General features: G+C 42.6%; 1 protein-coding gene across 2 annotated transcripts in view; it reads left to right on the forward strand.

Moving 5' to 3' along the window:
- Positions 1-6,989, forward strand: part of IGF1 (insulin like growth factor 1) — a 358,822-nt gene extending 351,833 nt beyond the window's left edge. For both annotated transcript variants that reach the window (XM_086919179.1, XM_086919183.1), the window contains exon 4: positions 1,024-6,989. In XM_086919179.1, the coding sequence (XP_086775305.1) occupies positions 1,024-1,083 (60 nt within the window). In that variant the 3' untranslated portion in view covers positions 1,084-6,989. The remainder of the gene's footprint in view (positions 1-1,023) is intronic.
- The last annotated feature ends 17,827 nt before the right edge of the window (positions 6,990-24,816 follow it).

The following is a 24,816-nucleotide window of genomic DNA, read 5'->3' on the forward strand; positions in this document are numbered from 1 at the left end:
TCCTTGAATGCAATCGCAATTTAAGTAATCGCATTTTTAGGGCTTCCTTAAGTTGCAGATTTTGCATTTGGGATGATGCATCCCAAATGCAAAAATACTGGTAGCAAAGGGGCAGATTCTGCTAATCTGACCCTTTGCGACCGGTTTTTGGTTTGATGCATGGGGCCCATAGCTCCTTGATAACCTGAGGAAACATGAAGACAGAGGAGATTCTATGCTGAGAGTGAAAGACCAGGCAAAACAGTGGCTGGTATGCAGCAACCGAATGTATGACAATACAATGCATGGTAAGCCTTTTCCATGCAGCCTTTACCATGCGGATGCCTTTACTATGCATTGGAAGTATTATAATGTAAGTAAACTCCATATATATTTTCTTTTTTTTTTGAGGAGAAACCCCTTAAACCTCCCCTTTTAAAATGTACTCCTAACCTCTTTTGCCACTTCCCAACCCTAAAAATACCCATCCCATCCTTTACCACTACCACTACTTAGCCGGGAGAGGAGTTGGCTTAACGGCTAGGGCGGTCGACCTCGAATCTGGGGAACTGGGTTCGAGACTTGACAATGATCCTGAGCATTATGTTCTTCTGGGCAAATTGCTTAATCTCCCCGTGTCTAACAAAAATGAATATGTCCTCATGTAATTCAACTGGTGCTACGTGAAGTGCTCCGATACCCGATTCGAGTCAAGTCCGCGCCATATAAAACTCTCTAAAATAAAAATAAAATAACCCTATACCATAAAATTACCTTTAACACTAACCACCCATAAACACTGAATTTACCCATACCACCCTTTACCACTACCCACTCCTAAACTGAGAAATTAGGATAGATAGACAGACAATACTTACCATGCGTGGTAAAGTCACAAAACCTGCATGGTAAAGGCCGCTTTGAAAAGGCTGTTTCCCACTAGCGCGATCCCTGAGGCTGAGACAAAAGATTCAATGTATCATTCAATTACTATTTGCTAAAACTGCCATACTGAGTAAAGCTCTTTCATTTTTCTTCCTCTAGGAAGTACATTTAAAGAACGCAAGCCGAGGAAACACGGGAAACAGAAGCTACCGAATGTAAAAAATGCAATCCTGGGGAAGAAGACGGAATGTGACATCTGCAAAATCCTTTACTGTAAAGAAATGATTTGTTAAAAATATAGGACTTTTAAAAACAATAGTTGAAATAAGCTTGACGATATCACTAATGGGCATTTCCCAATCAGCAATGCAGGAACAATTTACGTACCAATAATATGTCTTGCCAAAAAACAACAAAGCAACGCCAAGTACAATGTACATTCCTACAGAATTTTGTCTTGTCAGCAGAATGTTAATGGTCACTTGAAATATCTCCTGGAATTGATGTATTGCTGTCTTATTTTTGACCCTGATGAATGCCCTGCACAGAAGTTGAGTTGTTTCAGTATTTCAGATGCCTGCACCCCTCAGGGACCCAGAAATGGGTGGACCCTGAGTGGATCCAATTGCACTAAATTGACCACTCAAACTCTGACTGTGGAAGTCATCCAACAGTCTGGTAAGAGGGGTTTTCTTTTATTTGCACTTCTTTACAAGATACAGGCTGTACATTTGTACAGTGTCTGATATTGTTGTTTGTCCGCCCCTTTAATGTTTGCACAGTTTTGCATTCTCGCAGCATTTTGAACATACATGAATTCCATAATGGCATTTTGAGTATTGGTCACACATGTATTGGTAGATAAAGCTTATTTTCACCACATGCAAAAATATCAATAAAGCAGATGATTTTTTTTCTATCAACAGTTCAATATAGGATTCAACTTTATTGTTGAATCTTACAACAATTCAACAGAAAACTTTAGGAACAATGTTTTTCAAAAGTAATTTCTTTTTTTTTCCATATAAAGCAGTATCTAAAATTTATCCTATCAGTAATACGCATATATCCTACAATACGCAAAACAATGTTTCAAGTCAGTGGTGCTATTTGTGTAGTTTGCAGTAGGGTAGGGATCTGAAAACACTTTTCAGGAAAATGTTATTAAAATGTTGTTGAAGGCTAGTACAGTGATAATGAAAAAATAATACATTTTAAAATGCGGAAGAAAGGATATGGATAAAGTCTGATTGCACAGAGACAATATGCGTACATCTAGTGACTGAAGGCTGTTTTCATAATCCGGAAACTGTTTCACTGGAAATCATGATGGCAGCCAACCATTAAAGTAGCAAATGTTGATATCTCTTAGGTCTTAATCTATGCAATGGTCATAGAGTGAGAGTGATTTCTGTCTTTACAGCAGGGCATCGCATGCTATTAAAAGATCTGAAGTATTGATATGTTATCAGGGAATCTGAAGTATTGTCATATTAGTATCAAGTTTAATTGAAAGATTACCTTGGCATATAGAGGAGGATGCCCCAAAATATGACTTGAAGTCCCAATGAGTACATGGACAATTGCAGGTAGATGATTTGCAAGATCTCAAAATTGTTGGATAAACTCCAAGGTTGTAAAGTTGGAATTGCCATTGATTTTTCCTGAGGGCCAGTGCCATTCCAGGTTTGAAGAATAAAAAATGAAAGGTGACTGTTAAATGCTGGAATTAATCTCAGCCACACTGATAAATAATCTGCGGCATTATGAAGTTCGGACATGGATCACTAATTCTATAAAAGCTTCTGATTTGCATCCAGTGTATGTACAATTATTGCTTCTAGAGTAATTCGAAATCCAGAAACTACCCAGTCCTTGTGGACTAAAGTTGAAAACCTTGCTCAGGAGAAAGACATTGCATTATGTTTAGGACTGTGGTATTTCATGCCAAACCACAGAGCAAAGTACAATGCACAGCAGATCTATAAGTATGCGACCTGCGTTATGTAATATCGCTTTTGTGGTGTTTTTCTGTGCACCAATAGAAGGCTTACAGTGGGTACATTTGCCTCGTTCGTGTCCACGTCCCTTAAAATTGCCTTTGACCGTATTTAAGCACTTGGACAGAGGGTGGCTTATTTGTGCTTGTAAAGCATCTGAAATTCATGTCCACAATGCTGAAAGGAACTGCATTCAAGAGACAAGTAGAAATGGTGAGCCTCTCACTGCCTATGCAAATAATGTACGCTACCTTCGGGTGCTGCAGGCTGTGGCGAGTGAAACATGGGCAATGTGGCCTAAAAACCCCATCTTTCTTCAGCTCATTCCTATATTGCAGGGGCGAAAACCACCGCTCAATCCTCACGAAGCACAGATGCAGTGTAGTCCATATTCTCTGCCCTCCACATCAAAATCCCGTCCCAGGTCCTCAAAGACATTTGTCTGTCTAGAAAGAGTGTCTTCAGGCGCCTTCCCACCCTTGTTCATAATTGACCTTTTAAATACACGGGCCAAGGGCTTTCCCACAGATGGTGACTCAACCACAGAGTTCACACTTGTATCTAGACTGTATTTTAGTACTGTGTCAATAAGTCGAAAAATATCAAAACCTGCTCATATAAACCTTTTACTTCATTTGACTCAACAACAATGTATTAAAACAAACTGATATTGGATGGCAGTAAAAGTCAGCCATGTGTCATTGTATACCACCCAAGTGCCTAAACTTTGTGAAATGAACAACTTTTTTTCCTAGGATCAGGAAACTGACTGCAAACGATATGCTATATGCATGTTTTACTCAGTCTGTGATCATTCTAAAAATGTTATAATTACCTGTTAAAAATTCTATCCTGGTTACTTTTTAACAGACTGTTTCGGTGTTCCATCTTCTGCGATTTCTAGAGCTTCTTTTCCACTTCGGGATCTTCCCGCTCAATATATTAAAAACATAAATGACTTCCCATTCCAGGAGAGAAACTTTGAACAGTCCCTCATAAGGAGGGCTGGCTGTCCCAGGAATAAATACACACCAGGAAACAGAGGGATTTTGTGTTCCTGTTACTGCAAACAATATTCTACATTTGTGGTCTTAAAATGCATCATTGGCATCAAACCTTTTTAAGTGTACACACAATTTAGTAATGCCACTTGCAACAGCAACATAGAAAAAGCTACTCCATTCCTTTAAGTTTAAAATAAATAAGCATGCAGAGGAAAGTGGATTGATAGACAATGGGAAACAGAGGGCTCTGTCTAAACGTACTGTGGTTGATCTGATAAACAGTCAAATAGTCACACTCTCCTATGAGCAATCCTGAGTTTACCCCTGGTGGAGTGGTCGCAATGCCTTCTTCAGAGAAAGGTGTAGGAGAAACACCAAAACATAACTCTTTGCACATACTATCATTTTGTTGTAATTAGGTCTTGGCTTATCAATTAATGTAACAGTAATAGCTAATTGAGAGCATCTGCTTCCTATTATTTGAGAAACTAGTTTTATAGTCATTATTGTGAAGCGGGAACAGAACACGTATATTCAAGTACAAATGTTTTTACAGAAAAAAAAAGTTATATCATCGGTGCAAGGTGCATAGGAGCCTGAAGACTATGCAGGGTGGGCATTAACACAGTTGCAGCCAGTGGAGTAGAAGCAACAAAACACATATCTCTGTGTGCTGTAATGGTAATAAAGCATTATTTCCTAAGAGCAGAGGGAAAAAAATATTAAAATATCTAAGGATTTATCATGTGTGTGTTTGTGTAACACTTACCTACAAAATGAACTATAAGCATGGTTGACCAAGAAGTGCATTTCAAAGCACACTAGAGCCTTCTTCACTGCCTGAAGCATGGGAGGTTACCATTTCTTTGGTGCAAAATGATACAAATGAAGGAAAATGCAGTGTCAAGGAAAGAACCCATTCACTTCCTGTATCTGGTTAAGTAGGCAAAATCCATGTGAAAGGCTACCGATTACAGTTATTAACTGAGCTAAAGAGAGGGATCTGATATCCGGTGTGATGTTCCATAAGATTAAAAAAACTTTGAAACATACATACCTTTGGTAAATGCAGAAAGACCTGGTAAAGGAACGGTATAGAAGAAGACTTCTTCTAGTGAAATGGGCTTTGGTGTGTGAAAGATGTACCATCAAAAAATAAAACTCTGCTAAGTTCTTGAAAGAAAATATCACCCGCATCATTAGCAATATTTATAAAAATGTCTCTTATCAAAATTGGGATTCACATGCTAAGGGCTGAAAGCATGACCATTTGCATCAGCTGATCTTGGTAAAGCTTTCGTCCTAAATGCTTTACTGTCTGCAAGCCATTCTGAAAAAAATGAGCCACCTGAATTTTATCACTCGAAAGGTGACCCGCTTGTTTCCCCAGGTACTCTAGGAGAATTGTTTCCATGACATAAGTATTTTTGGGCCAGCCTACAATGTGGTTTTCCCAAATCTGGGAATACCTGTAATGAACAGGTCTATCGAGTAGTTCAAGATTGAGTACCAGATGCACTCCCTTTAGCATAATAGAAAAAATCTAAAAGAGCATCCTACAATCTAAGTCTCCTGCTGAGACGGCCATCAGTTTTCTACTCTAAAAGCCCACATTTTCTGTGGTAACTAGGTTGGAAAAGAAGCGTTAACAATTCTGCATAACAACACTGGATAGTTGGAGGAATCCACCAATCTCCATTCTTAGACAAAAGAAGGAGGCCCTCCATCATAGTCCCAGAAACAGAATGTGAAACAGATAAAGGATTTAATGGTATTTTATGTTAATAATTGTATATGAAAGAGGGTTCTGGAAGATCACAGTAGGTTTTAAAAACTCGAAAAGACTTAGTGTCTGATTATGAGTTTGGCTGAAGGAGGTCACAAACGTGATAGATATCCCGTCCACCATGTTACAAATTCCATGGCATATAATGGAATTGTAATTCGGTGGACAGAATATTCGTCACCTTTGTGACAGAGCAACCCTGTCCACCAAACTCGTAATCAGGCCCTCAATCACACAAAAGAGAAATCGGGAACGCCAGTTATTGGTGATTATTAGAGATGCATGTCTGGTTGACGACAACTGTCTTTTTTTTCTTCTGGATGGCCACTTTAACACCTTAGCTGCGGCGCAAATATCCCTCCCCAGTGCTGCGCTGTCCATTGGAACTAGTGCTGAATGGACGTCCAATGGTCGTGCGCAGCACTGGGGAGGTAGCGCTCGTGACGACCGTTGGCAGCGCTTAAGAGGTTAAATTATGTAAACATTCTTGGTCAATGTGTAGACCAATGAGAATCGGAAAAGGTTGGGGTGGATGTGAAATGATATCTAAAACAAACTAGGTAACTCAATAATCACACAGGAGACTGGTAAATCCTTTATCAACATACTAACACCCCAGAAGGGAAGGAACTATTAAGTTGTGAGTTTGCAATAATATTCACTGAATAAATTAGGTGATAAGCGACCGTGTATCCCAACACACATGCTTTGCTTTAGAGAGCCAATCGTGCAAAGCAAAACAGTTATAATGAGCAGTGTGCAATGTCTCATACGCAAATGCAAAGAATATTTATTTGCGCATAACAAAGCTTCCAGCCTTTTAAAAGAATGAAACCATGACAACGATGAAGTACCCGAAAAACGAATTGGACAGCCCTGCTTCTCCGGCTGCGCCAAGGTGAAGGTTTATGTATCTCACTTAACTCTCATGTACTACAAAAGCCCCAGAGAAGCTGAAGAAATGTATTGACAAAATGTTTAAAACGTATATGTAGCATGTTCGCTTTTTCATTTAATGATTTGGCTGGGAATGCCAAGTGGTGCTATTGTGTTTAAGAAAGTACTTGACTCAAATGTAAAAGAAAGCATATAAAGTATATTTTTTAAGTTTGAAAAGACAATCATGATATAGGTGCAATTCTTACAAGAACCGGATTACCTTATAACGTTGACAAATGTATCCACAACAAAGTAATAACTTCTCCAAAACGGAAGCAAGAGTTTCACAAAAACGAAAGTATGTGTGTGTGAAACTAAAGCGCTTCACAAATGACTTCTTGTTTAACAGCCCTGTCAATATAATTGTGCCTCACAATAAAGAGTTCACCACCCTTCCCCGCCATCGTTTATCAGTGATTGTACATGAGCTGACATCTCTGCTAGAGAATGGGTACATTTATTTCTCGCAAAAATCGATGCACCCCTTGTGGATGTAAGTAGTCGACGCAGGTTGTCTTGCTACAAAGCTTCCTTTTCTTTGCTTTCTTCCAATTTGCAGGTAGTTTCTACTGTGTCACATCCTCAATTCTGAACAAGTATCAGATAAAACATGACTTTGCAACCATTGATGTAGCTTAGTGAATATTGAAAGTAGCCAGTTCTTAGATTGTGGTAAATAGGGCATACACAAATGTATCAGAATAACATTAAGACCCTGATTACAAGTCGGAGGTAAATTGGGATCACTTTGCAAACATTTTGGCAGGTTAAACCCTTTGAAATTTATCAGCGAAAAATGTTCGGTGAAGCCCAAAACAAGCAAAATTTGGTGCAGAAAACACAATTTCTGAATGCAAATACATATTTCCGGGGACAAATCAGAATACAAGGTATACTGAAGTATTTACTGTGTCCAGTAAATACAAAACCTTAGGAAATCGGTATTTACAGGACGAAACTCAATCTGAACAATGCAAATGTTTTATAGGTATGATTGCATCCAATAAGAAGTCTGGGGTTACAAACATTGTGTTATAACTACAGTAGGAAATTGGCTTACCATTGGGGCGCGGAAACCTTAATCAAGCAGCTACCACAATTCTTGTTGGGGTAAAATACAAGCAAACTCCAAATTAACCTGCACTTTACCCTCTAGTATCTTGGCACAGACGCAGTCTGGTTAACTTAGAGGCATTGTCTATTTGACACCAAAAAGACAAAAATCTAATCAGCAGAACCTGAGATATGCAATAATAAAGATTTCAGTAAAAATAGTGCTTAAAAGAACCACGTTCCAAACATACTTATCTGGTCCCGCTGAACATGGACAAATTATGAAATGAAATGAAATGAAATGAAAACGAAATTTCTAAAGCGCACTGCGGCCAAGCGGCTTCCTGGCGCTGAGGAGCACAACAGTATCTACAGAGGGTCCCATGAGAGGTTAACCGGGAAATGCCTGAAGAAAAAGAAAAGTTTTAAGGGCTTTACGAAAGTGGGAAAAAATGGGGATAGAGCGGATGGAGAGAGGGAGATTGTTCCAAATCTGGGGGGCCAAGACAGAAAATCGGGTGCCCCCGGTTCGGGATTTGCGGAAGCGGGGGACATGAAGGAGAGAAAGAGAAGAAGAGCGGAGAGAGCGACTGGGAGCGTGGGAGGAGATAAGAGAGTTAATGAAAAGCGGGGCAGAACGAGCGTGCGCCCGGAAAGCCAGACAGGCTAATTTAAACCGGGACCTGAAGAGAACCGGGAGCCAATGGAGGGATTTGAGGGCCGGGGTGATGTGGGAGGATTTGGGAAGACAAAGGATAAGACGGGCCGCCTGGTTTTGGATGGCCTGGAGACGGCGAGTTTCGTAGGCAGAGATGCCTACGTACAAGCCGTTGCCATAATCCAGGCGGGATGTAATAAGGGCCGTGATAATGGTTTTAAGGGCATCAACAGAAAAGAACCGGGAGATCTTATGAATAAGGCAGAGGGAGGAAAAACAAGAAGACACAACGGAACTGATTTGGGCGTGGATGGACAGATCATTGCTGATCTTGATGCCCAGAGTCCGGACTGAAGAGACAGGAGAGGGGGGAGGACCAAAAGAAAGGGGCCAGTGAGCAGAGGACCAGGGATTAGATGAGCCGCCAGTGAGGACGAGCTCTGTTTTATCGGGATTGAGCTTCAAATGATTGAAGCTCATCCACTGAGAAATGACAAGAAGAGTAGAACAGAACTTAGGGAGAGAGTCAGCTGGGGAAGAAAGATCGAAGACGAGCTGGAGGTCGTCTGCGTAATTATACACAGAGACCCCCAGCTCGAGAAGAGAGGAGATGAGGGGGCGGATGTAAAGATTGAAGAGAAGAGGGGAAAGGGAAGAACCTTGAGGGACCCCACAGGTGACCGGGAGTGGGGGAGCAGAAAAATCAGGAAGGTGAACTGCCTGTGATCTGCCTTGGAGGAAGGACGCGATCCAGGAGAAGGCAGTGACTTGGATGCCCGCTGCGCTGACACGGTCGAGAAGGATGGCATGATCGACCGTGTCAAACGCAGCGGACAAGTCTAAAAGGACCAAGGCCTGGGGGAGGTTGCTATCGGCCTTGCCCTTAAGTTCATCCAGGACCGCGAGGACCACTTCCTCAGTGGAGTGGCCAGGACGAAAACCCGCCAGGTGGGAGGCCAGAAGATGATTCTCCTCAATGTAGGTGGAAAGGCAGGATGTCACGTAGCTTTCAAGAATCTTCCCTAGGTAGGGGAGAAGGGAAATCGGCCTGAAGTTAGATGGAAGGGAGGGATCAAGGCCAGCCTTTTTCAAAATAGGAAAAACAATAGCAGATTTAAAGGAGGGGGGAACACAGCCCGAGACCAAAGAAGTGTTAAGAAAAGTGAGGGGGGGGGCCGGGCAACTAGTGTAAAGAGTTCTAAGGATCCGTGCAGGGGCACAGTCTGCAGGAGAACCGGACTTGACCTTAACGAGCAGGTCAAGGAAGAGCTCAGAAGAGATAGGTTCAAAATGATCCAGAACAGAGGAAGATAGATAAGAATGGTCAGACAGAGCAGGTTGGGACACAGTGGGAATATTGGCCTTAATGGTGATAATTTTATTGATAAAATAATCGTTCAAAGAGTGACAGAGGGATTGAGAAGGAGCAGGGGAGAGACAGGCACGATGGGAGGTAGAAAGACTGTGAACTAGTGAGAAAATCTCACAGGACTTGTTGGCCGACAGGGCCACACGCTCAGTAAAATATTTCGATTTGGCCGCTAAAATGGCTTTTTTATAGTTGTTGAGGAGGGCTTTGTATTTGAGACGGAGGGTAGGGCAGTAATTGCGACGCCAATGATGCTCCGAGCGCCTGAGCTCTAATTTCAGGGATTTAAGGTCACTAGAAAACCACTTGTGAGCGTCATGGGGGCGAGCCGATTTAATCTTTTTGAGTGGAGCGACCTGGTCGCAAGCAGAAGAAAGCCAGGTGTTAATGGCGTTCGCCTGACTTTCCAAAGACAGGTCGGTCAGGGTAGGAGCGGATGAAGACAATAAAGAGGAAAGGTCATTAAGATCAGTCTTATTCCAGCTTCGGGCCAAGATGTTTTTAGGCAGGGGAGCTTTCTCAACATGACCTAGATGGATAGAAAAGGAGATCATGGAGTGGTCCGACCAGACACAGGGTAAGATTGAAGTGGCCGAGAGTTGACAGCGTAAGGACCAAATTTGGTCTAAAATGTGACCGTGAGTGTGGGTAGGGGCCAAAACATGAGGTAAGAAATTGAGACACTGAAGTGTGGCAGAGAAATCTTTGGAAGAGGAGTCTTCCCTCGGATCACCCGGCCAAAAGTTGAAGTCTCCGAGCAGGAGCAGCGAGGAATTATTTACCGCCAAAGTGGCCAGAAGATCCTGCAAGGTGGACACAAATGATGGCATGCTTTGAGGTGGGCGGTACACGAGGACCACTGTAAGGGGTACCGGAAGATTGAGAGAGCGCGCCACCAAGAAGTCAACACTGGGTATGCGGGGGTGCGGAAGAAGCTGAAATTTCATAGAAGAGCGAATTATCATCGCCACACCCCCTCCAGTTTTTCCGTCAGGGCGGTCAGCACGAAGGGCATAGTGGGTACTAGGGAGAATAGCAAGAAGGTCAGGGAGTGAATCGGAAGAAAACCAGGTTTCGGTGAGGAAAAGAAAATCCGGGGAATCAGTATCCAAGAGATTGAAAAGGGCAGTTTGATTTTTGGTGGCGGAACGGGTATTAAGAAGGATAGCAGAATGGAGGATGGAGAAGTGTGGCTCACTGGTTAGAGCAGGCAGACCCTGAAGCAGAGGTCAGACCCGGGACCAGGGTTCAATTCCCGACGCGGCAGGGTCTTGAGCTCAAATGTCCACGGACTCGATAATTCTCGTTTCGGTGCCTGACCTAATCATGAGTTCACACTCTGCAACTCTGGGCATTAAGCTTGCTTAATCTCCACAACGGCCCCCCGCGGCGGGATGCCTGGCTTTCACCTTGGGGATGCCCTGTAGGGGCTATCTCACAGGGAAAAGCCAGGACGGGTTCCCAAGGCAAGCGCGGAGATACCCCTTCGGGGGTCGAATCTGGCGCTATATAAGAACATAATAATAATAATAGCAGAGGCGGCTGGGGGACCGGGAGTGATGCCAGTAGCAGAGGGCATGGGAGGAGTGGAGGGTGAGGAAATAGGGGAAGCAGGGGAAGAACAGGGAAAGTAGGGAACATAAATGCCATGCGAAGATAAGTGTTGAACTGCAGAAGGAGAAAGAGGAGCAGAGACGGAAAGAGACAGTAGCTGGGCAGAGGTGTACAACAGAGGAAGGGCAGGGTCTGGGGCCCCGGGTCCCGGCCCGTCGCGGACGGGCGCAGACGGGCTTAACTTAGGCGCAACTTCGGCGCGCCTTCGTCGCGCCCGCTGCGCTCATCCGCTGCGCTGCCGGGACTGGCCCACCATTATGTAGGGACACATGAGAGGGAGTGGCTAGGGGGGAGTGGCCCAAACGCTGCAACGCTGACCCAGAGCCGCCCAAGATGGAAACTCGCCCGTCTCAGGAGGAGACGATCAGCGGGAGGCGCTCTGGGTGGCGTGCAGGAGGGAAAGAATGGAGGCTGCTAAGAGGTGCTGTGCTGCCGTGCGTGGAAGTCCAGAGCGCAGCTGGTGGCAGAGCAAGCGCTGACCAGGTCGGTAAGAGCTTTAAAAGAAACGTTGCTCCCGGCGAATTCATGATTTCAGGCCGACCATGGTAGAGCGTGGGCCAGATACAGGGACCAAGTTACACTTTAATTTCGGGTTGCAGAGTGTTGCAAGGTACAACATCAAGGATGCGGCGATGAGTCTGGGATGCAATGCTTGGTCCTTGGCTGTACAGCAGCAGTTCCGAGGGGCTGCGATGCGAGGTCCTACGTTGAGGATTTATCATGCAGCAGTGGTTCTGAGGAGCTGCCAAGGATGTGTATCGCACAGAGGTGGGTCCAAAGAGCTGCAAGTTTCTGTGTCAGAGATACATCACTCAGTGGTGGTTCTGATGCAAGGCTGCAAGGCAATGAGTCGCACTGCTGCGGTTCTTCAGCTTGGACCACATCTGGGCTGACAGAGCACCTTCAGGCTCTCTTCCAATAGTCCAGGACTGGGATGACACCGTTGGCAAGACTCACAACAGACAAAGTACTGGTACTGGGTTCAAGGTGGTTGGAGCCTCTTCTGTCCCTGAGGCTCTGATCAGTAGGCCATTCAAATAGCTCTTGGACTCATGCCGATGGTCCTTGGTTCAAGATGCAGATCCAGTCCTTCTCAGTCAGGCAACAGGACAGCAGGGCAGTAGGGTAGCAGGGCAACAGAATAAGGGAGTAGAAGGGCAGCAAAATAGCAGTCCTTCTTGAAGCAGAGCAGCACAGTTTGAGTCTTCAAGTAAAAATCGGTTCCTGGAATCATGGGAGGTGTACTGAAGTGGTATTTCTGAGGGTCCACTATTTATCCTTGGTGCCAGCTTTGAAGTAGGAAAAGATTCTAGAGGGTTCCACCCCAGGGGTGTCTGGAATTTCCTGCCTCCCTGCTCTGTCCCCAGCTTGTCTGAGGCTGAATTGACTGATGTGCAACCCTTTGTGAGTGTGCTGAGGCAAAGTGTTTGTGATGTGCAAGTGTGGTAGGTGACAGCTCTTCCCCCTTAGTAATTCAGAGATGCCCCATCCTGCTAGCATCTATTCTCCCTTTGTCTCACTGCCTGGGAGCAAAACACTTAGTCATGTCCACCCAGTCATGTGACCAAGATACAGGCTGCAGGCACCAAATGGTTGGGACAAGAAAATGCCAACTTTGTAAAACTTCTATCAGGTAACAGTGCCTACAAGGGATTTTGTTTCAAACAATTAATTGAACTCAATTGAGCACAATCTATTTTGAGTGCCCTAGTTAGTTGCCTCAAGTAAATGAATTGTATAAATCAATTACAATAATCAGAAACTGAATATATTAAAAAGAGCAAAAATGGGTGTATACTTCATGCATTAGAATTTATATGAATATATAACTTACGGGGAACAAAACACAATTTACAAATACACAAGTGACAAAAAGTTATCTCCTGGTCACTAATGTAAGCAACCCACTTCTTTAGCCTATTTGCAGATAGAAACTAAAATTCCACTTTGAATCATTAATTCCTATATAACGATTTTTATGTTGAGAAACGAGTTAGATATGTCGACGTTTCGTTTTTTTTGCGTAATTCATCCAGTAGACCATCTTCAGGACAAATAGATTCATATGTAGAATGAAGACCCCTATGTACAATGAATAATCACAAAAATTGTGTATGTCAAATAAAATATATAAAAAAAACAAGATATACACCCGGATAAAGTGAAATGAAAATAGAACTACTTAAATATTGTGAAAAAATGGAGATCACTTGTATATATCATCTGATTCCTCTAAAAACTGAAAGAGAATGCAAAAGCAATCACCCACCTATTTTTGAAATGGAGATGTTTAGCCAAGACTTACTTAAAATGAAATCAAGATGTAGACCCTTGAACAGTTAGTCCAGATGAATAGTAATGAATCAAGTCAATCTAAAAAAGAAGCATCGATTGATTGTATGATACTTTTTTTATTTTTTTATTTAAAGTTTTATATTGAAGTCCCAAAATTGCAATACATTAAATACTTTAAAACCAATACATCCATAAAAAGAGAATACCTTTAGGCATAATATTAAATTTCCAAAAGTTGATTGATAATACATAAAGCACTAAGAAGTCAGGGACAGATACAAAAAATAGACAAAACACTCTTAGCTTTATAACCACATACATAAGGCGGCAACACCTCCTAATCTTAATCAAAGTATGTAGCCCAGATTTTTTTGAACCTCCTAAGACCCCCCCACATGTAGTGAAAAAGTGTGTTTGCTTCTTTTAACCACTTTTATCTTATGGGCCCACTCTAGGACAGAAGGAATCAAATCGGTACGCCACCTTTCGCAATAAAAGTGATCTAGCTACTGCCATTGCAATGTATACAAATGTAACCTATTGGTCAGGAAGGAGAAGATCTGGATCAAAACCAAAAATAATTAACAAATTATTCACTACTAATTGAATACAACATTCAACTTCCAAGTAACAAAAAGTCTCCCCCCAGAACTTCTGAATCCTAGGGCATTGCAACATAATGTGCGCCCAATTAGCTGAAGGATGGTTGATACAGCGAAAGCAGTGCGCTGATTGATTGGCATACCTTTTCGAAAGGGAATTAGGGGTTCAGTAAAGTTGCCATTTACTAAAAAAACTAAAACCTTTGCCAATTCGCACCTCTTAGCGTGCTGAAATTAAGTTTATTAATAACTGACCACATGTTAGCAGAAATTTCCAAGTCTTCATGATCCATCCATTTTTTGATTGCCTTCTGTCCAAGATCCAGGCCCCTAACAAAGGCTAAACGCTTTTTCCATGCCCAGGTTTTCTACCCGGTACATCCTCTGAAAGTTCATTAACTAGCTGATGTTGTTCGCCGATTTGGTAAACATCTAGCTTGGCAAGGAATTTGTGAGAGATGTTGTATGACCCAAAAAGAATAAAATCATTGACAATCAATTGCGACATTTCGGTCAGAGTCAACCATCTTCCATTCCTCAGAAAATCTGAGACCTTACAGAATCCTGCCACGGCCCTCTTTAAGGCGAGTTCTGAGGATTGTGTAATCCCTGCTAATGGTAAAATGCCATATAGTAGAGTGGCTGAGTTAATTACATGAATGGAATATCTTTTATTGAGCGCCTGTCGTTTTTTAAAAAGCCAATAAAGAAACTTGTAACGGACCAGTTTAGGGGATATGAAGATTAACAAAGGGGAGTGGATCTGACTTTTCTTACACAATAGATCCATAAAACTATTAATAAAGAGGTTTTACTGTAATTGAGGTTAGAATCTAGAAAAATACTGTGTAAAATAAGCATTGTAATAATCCCTGAGATTCGGAAGGGCTAAGCCTCCCTGTTCTGATTCTTCATATAAAGTGCTAAGTTCAATACGTGATGATTTCTTTGCCCAAAGAAAGGCTGTAAACATCGACTCTACTTGGGTAAAAAAGGAGCCTGATAAAATTCATGGTATGGTTGAAAACAGGAAATTAAACAAAGAAAGAACAGACATTTTAATCAAGGCCACCCGACCCAGGATGGATAGAGGAAGAGAGTTTGAACGTAAAAACAATGCCTGAGTTTTTCGAAGAAGCGGTGCAAAATTCAGGTGATATAAGTTGATGACACTTTCAGAAAAATATACCACAAGGTATCTCTTAGGTTTGGTGTTAACGCAAGAAAGGATATCGGGGTGCAGACCCAAGCTTGCTCCGCCACATTGTAAAATTTCAGTTTTCCTTTTATTAATACGATACCCGCCTACGGCCTCAAAATCCTCAAAGACATGGAAAACTTTAGCCTGAACTTCTATCTCAAGTTTAATAATAAGCATGATATCGTCGGCGTATAATTTCAATTTCGCCATAGATGGATTTGGGGGACGAATATCAGCATAGTTCTTTATTGCTATCGCCAACGGTTCGATAAAGAAAGCAAATAAGACTGGTGATAAAGGGCACCCTTGCCTTGTGCCCCGTTTTACGTTGACCAGCCTGGCCACCGAAGTATTGATAATTACATTGGCTTCAGCGTTAAGATATAAATTATGGATCAGGGCCGTGATCTTTGAGGAAATACCAAAGTGACCTAAAATCATAAACAATATCTCCAACACAACAAGGTCAAAAGCCTTCTCAGCATCTAATAGAAGGACTAATGCGGGTGTTCTCTGTGTGTTGAAATAGTCCAACGCCTCAGTTAAATAATGTGTATTGGTGGCTAACTGCCTACCAGCAATAAAACCATTCTGTTCCAAATGGATCAATTGCTCTGCGTGTTGATTAAACCGAATTGATAACAATTTGGTGACATTTTTGTAGTCTGTGTTTTACAATGTTATCGGGCGATAAGAGTTTGGATCCTCACTGTTCTTATCTTTTTTCAGCAAACTAACTATGTTGCCTTGTCTAAAGGACTCTGGAATTTCCCCCCCTCCATCATAGAGTTTACTAAACGAAGGAAAAAATCTGCAACTGAACTGAAAAAAACTTTAAAAAATTAAGGCGGGAACCCATCCAGGCCACAGGCCTTGCCATTTGGCAGATTCTTAATGACCCCCTCCAACTCTTCCATAGTGAAGAGGCTTCGCATAGATAGTTTTTCCAATTTTGAAAGTATTGATAATCCATTATTCTGCAAAAATCTTTCTAGAGAAGTCATATCCACAGTCTGTTGTCAGCCATAAATGGATCCATAATGCTGTAGCATTATTTCCCTGATTTTGACTGGGTCATCTGTGCCATAGGCGATTAAGGGGCATTTTAACGCATTAATCTGATTTGAAGCAGCCTGTTCCCTAGCCTGCCAAGCTAAAAACCTACCTGTAAAGTTACTTTCCTCATATGATTTTTGGCGGCATTGTTGAAAAGAGGCTTCACTCTGCATGTAGTAATTGGCACTGGAGTAGCTGACTCCCCAATTTATGACCATGGCAGTTATAATAAAACAAGGATTTCCTTCTATGCCCTGGAGCCCTGCGAGATCTCTTTTAATAATTCCTGGGCTTCATCTAGGTCGGAAAACACAAAAAATTTGCCCTTAACCAAGACTCTCAATTTGGACTGTTGTGCGATAGATGCTTGCGCCCCATTAGCTTTAAATAGATGGAGGATCTTCACAAATTCCTTTCTCCTATGTGCCACCACAGCAGTCATAACGGAAAAAATGTGACATTTTACAGTATATTCACTACAAACTGTCTCTGTTGGATTGCTTCAGACAGTATTCTCTATTTTACACGATAGTCTGCAAAGTTTAACAATATTGTCCGTGGCTTCGTAGAGCTAGGAAATGGACGGGCAGTAACACGATGAGCCCTAGTGATGGTGAGATCGCCTTCGAGCTCTGGTATAACCCTTTGTTTGATTAATGAGTTGACCCACTGCAGGGTTTGGGAACCTTCAATACCTTCCGGAATTCCAACTATCCGGAGATTGGACCTCCAAGAATGATTTTCTAGCTCCTCAAATTTATTCTCAAGAATATGTTTGCTTTTGACGGCCGCTTTGGCTTCTCCCATTACAATGGTCATCTGGTCCTCTGGAACTGAAATCCTTGCTTCTGCCTCCTGAAGTTTAATTGGAAAACTTTACATTGTCTCTTCAATTTTCCCTAATCGTTGATGAAGAGAGGCAAGTTCAGCTTTCTGGGTTCTCTTCAACTCACAGACTTCTTCCAGGATTGAGTTAAGCATGTCTTTGACACTAATCTGAAATTTGCCCGCTGGCTCTAAATTAGGGCTAGAGATGACATGGGGAGGATCAACAGGGAAAGAAGAACAGCTCCCTACCATTATCACCTCCGGAGTCATCAAGCCAGTCAGGGCTGCCGGTTCTTGCAGTGGGACCCGAAGCTGTGTCGGTGTCATAACTTGGGGAGTCACCGGTGAACCGGGGGCACTAGAGGCAACAACAACATGACCAGGTGTTTCAGATGGTTGTCCCACTTGTCTCCCGATTTGAGCAGTCAGCAAAGTTAAGGAGGTCAGCTCATCCTGACTTTGATTTTGTCCCGGGGATGTCTCCATGATTGTGAGAAGATCAATTTTCAGGTTACCTTGCAATTTTTCCTGACTAATACGGGTAGGGTCCAAGTCTGCTGCAGGTACTAGGGCTGGTGACACTATGACCCCTGAAGGTTCCTTAGAAATTTTCAGGGCTGGGCTAGAGCCTAGAGAGGGGGATTGCAGCGTTGATTTCTTAAAAAATAATGCAAATAGTTTTTCTTCTTTTGTCTCTTTTGCCTTTTTGGGCCCTTCGGCCCCTGCATTAACCTGTAAAGATGTTGCTGGCAAAGCTGTAGCTGCTTTCTTGTCTGCCATGCCCACTCTGCCCACCTGTTCTGAAGATGCGGCAAAGGGCAGCTCCTCCTCTTTAGAGCTCTCAAGTGTAGTATACAATCTGAGCAAAATGGGGGCATTCTCCTTACTAGCCAGTCGGGCTAGATTTTTTGCTTCCTTCGCCTGGGCTCGGCAAGTTTTTACTTTTAGGCGGGCGTTGAGCAGCTTTCCCATTTTGACCGCTGCACCTCTGCACCTCCTACAGCTCCTCGATGTTCTCTGAAGGTGCCTATGAGTTATGTTTCAATTATACTTTATAAAATCTCTCCCTAGAGAGTATAGCTGAGCCAAAAAAATTATGAAGTTCATAACGCACAGAGAGGAAGCCTGGAGGAAACACTTTATGTAGAAGGGAGACAGAAGTAAAAAAGTCTATCCAACTCTCCTTATAACAACAGGCTAAGCAAGCTGCGCCGATCGTTTCCCCTTCCCTCAGCCTTCAGGGGGATTCTCCTCATCAGCGTCGGCATCCGCAGAAGGTTATGGCATTACACTCAGAACACGGCAGAACACGGCATTTAGTGCTCGGGGATCTAAGTGGCGGCAGCCTCTGAAGCAGCCTCCCTTTCCTCACCTGCTGCGGGCTCCAACCGAACCCGCCAGGGGAGCAATGCCATCACTCAAGCGTGTAGACAAAGGAAAAGCACTTTTTGCAGAAAAGAACGTCAGGAAACCGCACAAAGCCATGGTCATCAGCAGGACTCAAACAACCGCCAGCCTGTCACACGCCGAATGCCAGAACGATCCGCCATTGCGGGGGGTAGGGCAGAGATCACTTGTGGCTACTCGGAGGTGTGGTTCTCCGTAGCCATCCCCTCCAGATACTCATTGTATGATTCTTGTTCACTTACAATAGCAGCAGAGTCACTATGATATGACACTCAGTCTGAATGATAAATGCTTAATCATAAAAAAGGGAAAAAGTGCTTTTTAAATTGTTTATCCTAATGAAATCTTATCTAGTGACCCGTTGTTATTCAAGAAAATATTACATAATATTGGTAGAAGGAAATATCAGTGAAAAAACTGGACTGTCTTATGAGTATCGACATGTATTATTGGTAAAGTTTCACAGTTTGTTGTCTGGTGAACCAGCTATATTGTTTACCAAATCAGAGGACAAATAATATGGTGATATTCACAAGCCAGATTAAAAAAGAAAAAACAGTGATATGATTAAAAATACCTTTCTATTGCCTGTGGTATATTTAGAATTCGATGCACAGTCTCAAACCAATTATGCCGTTTAATGTTTGGCGACTTGACACTTATGCTTAATAAAAGGGCAGAAAGAGCAACAATGATGGTAATAAACTCTCGGTTTAAGGCTCAGGTAGTAAAAGTGGAGATAACTAGATCTTACTTGTCAAATGGAGTGAATCACACACTGTCAGCGATCAGTGTCCTGGCAGGAGTCAAACAGCAATTCAATAAAGTAGCAGAAGCCATATTTAGACTTCCGGGTGTGGTTCAAATCAGATTACAAAAAGTGTACTTCAAACGTGGCGGCCTTCTTGAAAGGCTATCTCATTGTTCAAACCCCATCTCAAGACGACACACATTAATGCAGGGTTTCTGCTCATACACAGAACTGTGCACAGAGACCCAGGACCTCCGTGAATTGTGGTGGATCAAAACACTCACCTCAGTGCCTAGAACCCCTAACCGACTAGCATCAGTGTCACATTAGCTCTTTGTCCTGTAGCAAAGGAACCAATGTTTAGACAACCCAGAACATGCGACTTAGAATGGTGGGAATCAAGAACACTCTTTCGTTTGTTATTCTCATACCAGTCCATAACATGGGTAAAAACGGTAAAGTTTAAAATGTTTATTTTAACAACGTGCTCTAAGATGCAGTATTTTTTCAACAGCCTCTAGCACCATCAGAGAATAAATCAGGTGTTCTTCTAGATAACTGCATGCCAGTAAGTCATGGGCTGCAGTCCATATATTCCAATTGCCTAGGACTCCATCTGCCATTGTGTAGGCCATTATTCCAACACCAGAATAGTCTAACTTATGAATAACCAAGGGACTCATTAGTAGATCATAATCTGGGTTAGGAGACACCGTATTGCAGAGACACAAATCCAGAGCCCATTCAAAACTGCAATCCAGGCAATGGAAGACAGGCATAAAGTACGAAAACCGGAAAGCCAATCCATACACCTCACCCAATATAGCCAGAGGTAGCAATCCATAGTAATCAAGCATCCGGTTACGAAGCTTGAGCAGCCGGGGCAGGTTGTCAAGCCAAGGCGAGGATCAACGGTAAACCGCCAAAGAGGCTGGAAAAATTAGAATGAAAAAATGCTGGTATCACACCAAATATATTTTGGAATGAAGTCACAAGGCCGTAACTTATTATCTTAAAAAAGTGTGCCAAGCCTGTGGTTGACGAGGCATTGAATATAGCATGAATAAAAGTACCAAAATGCAGGGGGGATCAGTATTTAAAAGGGCATGCACCTCGGTACAAGTGTTTGCCGCATGAAGGGCAAATGTTTCACGTAAAGAAGAAAGGGCAAATTCTTTTTGAAAGAAAAGAGCCCTCATTCGACTCATCTTGTTGAACTCTGCTTTCAAGGTCGGAATGGAAGGCCAGATGGATACATCGAGCTTCCCATGCCGAGTAGGGAATAGCAATTTTTTCAACAGACTACACGTTGGGAAACAGTCACAATGTACGGTATTCCTGCCAGCATACCACAACTACCATTTGCTAGCAACGTGAAAGTCAGAGTTATACCTGGGACAGGATTCCCTTTCAAAATGCAGGCTAAATTTGGTGCGTCAGAATTTCAAGAGCCGTGAAATTGGATGTTCCTGCAAAACAATGAGTGATCAGGTGTGGAAGTGCAATGCTCACCCTTCAAATAAACTTCTTTAGTCTCCCTCAGGCACCTATAGGTGAATGGCAGAGACCAACCTTCATGTAGAAAGGCAGTTCCTAAAGGTTCATATCTGCCTATGGCATAATACTTCATACATGAATCAAATTTGAATAAGGGATAAGGCAACTTCATTAACCCATGAATGAGCCATACAGCAGAATTATATTCGGCCACAAAAAATGGTAACGGTTCCAGTTTTTCAATATGCAAAAGTAAATAGGCAGCATCTTTCATAGACATAAATTGTTGCTTAACAGTCAAATTAAATGGTAAAAATAGAGAAGAGGTATTCATGTAGTCCCATGGAACTTTACCAGCCTTTAACGTTTGTAATGTCCAGGCAAATTTCATGATTGAACGTAATTGATTTTGACCATGGTACAAAACAGACACTACATCCTGTACGATATCAACAACAGATGAAACAATATTATCCAATGTGTAAATTCGGGAAGAAAGAGTATTAATACTGCTATCATCAACTGCAAGCACGTTTTGCTAAATTAGCACGTAATCTAGATGCAGCTTCTATTTGTGATAATTTCCACACTTCAGTTTAAACAGCATATAAACCATAAATAAATCTTTTCGACCTGCAGGGCCTTCAACAAAATCATTTAGATCAACATCATCAGTTAATTTGGACAAATGGAGTTTAACTGACGCTAAGGTGGAATGTTTGAGCCAACTTTGACAGAATTTGCCTACCGAATAGGTAGTAGCAGTGTGGTCACTTTCAAAATTAGTATCCACCCTAACCTGTGTGCAGCCCGGGGCTAGACCCAGAAAACGATGCTGACACAAATCTGAACTTTTTGCCATAACAACCAACCTCAGGAATCAAAACTGGAAATATTAAAGGAGGAATTTGGTATCAGAGCCTGTAACTCAGTAAGGGACTTATCTGTGTGATTGTACCATTTAGGGTATTCCCCCAAATCAGGGAGAGAAGGAGCATTTACATTTTTAGACGTGGCCAATCAAAAGCAGGTGGTTTGTGGAATAGTCGAATTCAAAAACAACATATGGTTCAGGATGAGACATACACGATATAAAAACTAAGTGCCTTGTACCTGCCAGCCTGTAGAACCCCAAACATATTTAAGATCAACAGTATCTTTCCACAGTTCATAGCCCCCAACAGCCAATTGGTCAATAAAGGACTTAGAATATAATAATTTAGTGTGGGTAAGTCTAACTTTGGAAGAGGGCTTATCAGTCATCTTAAAATAAAATGCCTCAGGAATGGACTGATTAAAACCAGTAAAATAAGTAAACTTCTGTAAAAGAGTTTTCGAGCTGCCTTCAATGGGAGATGGAAAATGTTCCCATTGTGTGTAATTAACCACATTTCTAAACGTGTTTGCCTTAGGCAGAAAATGATTGCCATAATGTTGGTAGCAAAATAAGTCTAAATACAAATCTTCAGCATCAAAAGCAGCATAATATTTCAAATGAAAAAACAAAGCCTCTACGGCTTGGACATCCCAATCATCAGAGCATATGATTTGTTTCACCACATCCCCCATTGAAATACGTAATACATAGAGAACATTAATAACCTCCGTGGGGCCGTGAAATTTAACAGCATCCCATACAACAACATCCACGCAGTGATATTCACAAAAGTCTGGTCCCTCTTCATTATATGTGATGAAGAGTGGGGTGCCAAAGTTTCATCAATAAGCCTAATTGTAGATCTTTCTTTAACATATTGACCGTTCACAAAGCAGAAAAAATACACTCCACTAATCCAATGGACAGGAATAAAAAAATTGAGAAAAGCACCTGTCAAATCTAAGTCCAAGGGGGTATCAAAAAATGTTTCATAAACCAGACAGTAAAAAGAGAAATCTTTGAGGGCGACTTTGATGTGGTAGAGTCTGTGTAAAATGAAAAGTGTGACTGGTTAACTGCACTTGTTTGCAAATCAGGCATTGACAAATCTGTGGGCTAAGTATACTCATTATCATCAAGGAAATCACCAGCAGGTGCTCTCAGTAAAGGATTTGTAACTGTAGGCATCTTGATGGCAACGTCAGGTCCGGTGTTACTTGCCGGAGCCAAAACAGAATCTCTCAGCATCGCTGCAAAAGAGACCACAGGTGTCATACCAAGAAGAAACGGCCACTCGCTGTAATTTGACATTGTCAATGGAGCTGTACCTGTTTTCCTTGCGACAAGGAAGTGGAGGTAAAATGACTGTTCTTGTGCCCTGCACGCCAGGAACTGGTGCTCAATAGGAGGGGCCTTCTTGTTTTCCACCTTCTCATGGACCAGATCACAAACTCAGGGTAGCCAGCCAACTACCGGAATCTGAAGAGCAGCATCAGATGTGGAGGGCAAGTGTTCCTTTGCAAGACTATCTCTGGTCTTTTGTAGGCTCTGTAAAACGTCAGAATGTTCATCTGCGTCAAAGGGTACGGGAGACGCCACCATGTCTAGACCATCAAGGTCCAGAACAAACATGTTGATGCCAAAGAACATTTCATATAGGGTCCGCCCACCCATAGACCTTCTAGGGAGATTATTAAGTGCACCTTGCACGCTATAGAGATGGGCTAGCCGGTTCCGGCCTGTACCTAAAACCTTAGCTGTCAAGGATTGCTTTAAGTCATGGTTCATTTGCTCCACAACACTGTTGCCCTCAGGCCTCTATGGAGACAAAAATTTGACTTGGACCCCCAATGAAGCCATGGCATCCTTGTAGGCCTTAGAGGCGAACGCTGGACCCTGATCCGAATGAAGGGTACCACATGCAAAAATTCCCACAAAGACACGCAAATCCCTGATGACAGTGCGGGCGTCAGCACTCCTTTGTGGCCACACCCAAACAAAGCGCGTTCACGAATCTACTGCAACTAAGATGTACTTATTCGCAGTATCTGAGGAGAAAGGACGGCAGTGATCTAAATAAACACACCCAAGTGGTTTATTAAATATGTACAACTGTGCCTGGGGCGGGCACGCAGCAGTTGAAGGTTTAATCTGCTGGCAAATGTCACAATGAAGGACATAATCACACGTTTGTTTGTACAATCGGTTCCACCAGTAACACTGTTGCAGGAGAGATACAGTAGCTGACATGCCGGCATGCACCGAGGCCCTACCCTTTTGAGCCGCTGTTATCAAAGTTTGCCTGTGGTCCGCGTTGGGAATCAACCTGTCACCAGCGTCGTTAATTCTCACATAGGGAACTTTATCAGGACTTACATGTTAAGAGTATATGGAAGGGAAACCTTCAGGGTAATTACCTCCCTTCTTTGCGGCAATAGCTTCCAAGTTGTCATCATCATTCTTACTTTTGGAACGTGTAACTGCTGCTACTACATATGTCGCAACTGCTGTCTTCACTGCCTCATCAGCAAGACCGTTACCAACGGCGTGTACCCCCACACGTTGGTGACCAAGAGTATGAATTACAAAGACGAGTAGGAGCCGTTCTTTAAGCTCAGTCACTCAAACCCATAGCATTTTGTGTTTGATTGTGCTACCTTTGGAATCACGATAGTCATTCTGAGTCCAAAAGAATAAGTTGTTGTTATAAGACTGTACACAGTAGTAAGAGTCGCTTACAATAAGAGTAGTAACACCAGGGTCTGCATACTCCAGTGCAAGCACCAGAGCATGGAGCTCTTCCAATTGGGCGCTACAGTGCCTCAACATCTGTGTATGCATGACATTGGACCTGTACTCTCCATTTACCATATTGCCAACCACTACTGCGCAGGCCGCTGAAAAGGCATGCTTAGACCCCCATCGCTGGTTGCGCCGAACCGACTGTGTATATGATACAATGGAAATCATCTAGTGGGCGAATGGTCAGAGGAGCAGGATGAACACATTCATACT

This window comes from Lissotriton vulgaris, chromosome 1_1 (genome assembly GCF_964263255.1).
Source record: "Lissotriton vulgaris chromosome 1_1, aLisVul1.2, whole genome shotgun sequence".
Taxonomy (NCBI): Eukaryota; Metazoa; Chordata; class Amphibia; order Caudata; family Salamandridae; genus Lissotriton; species Lissotriton vulgaris.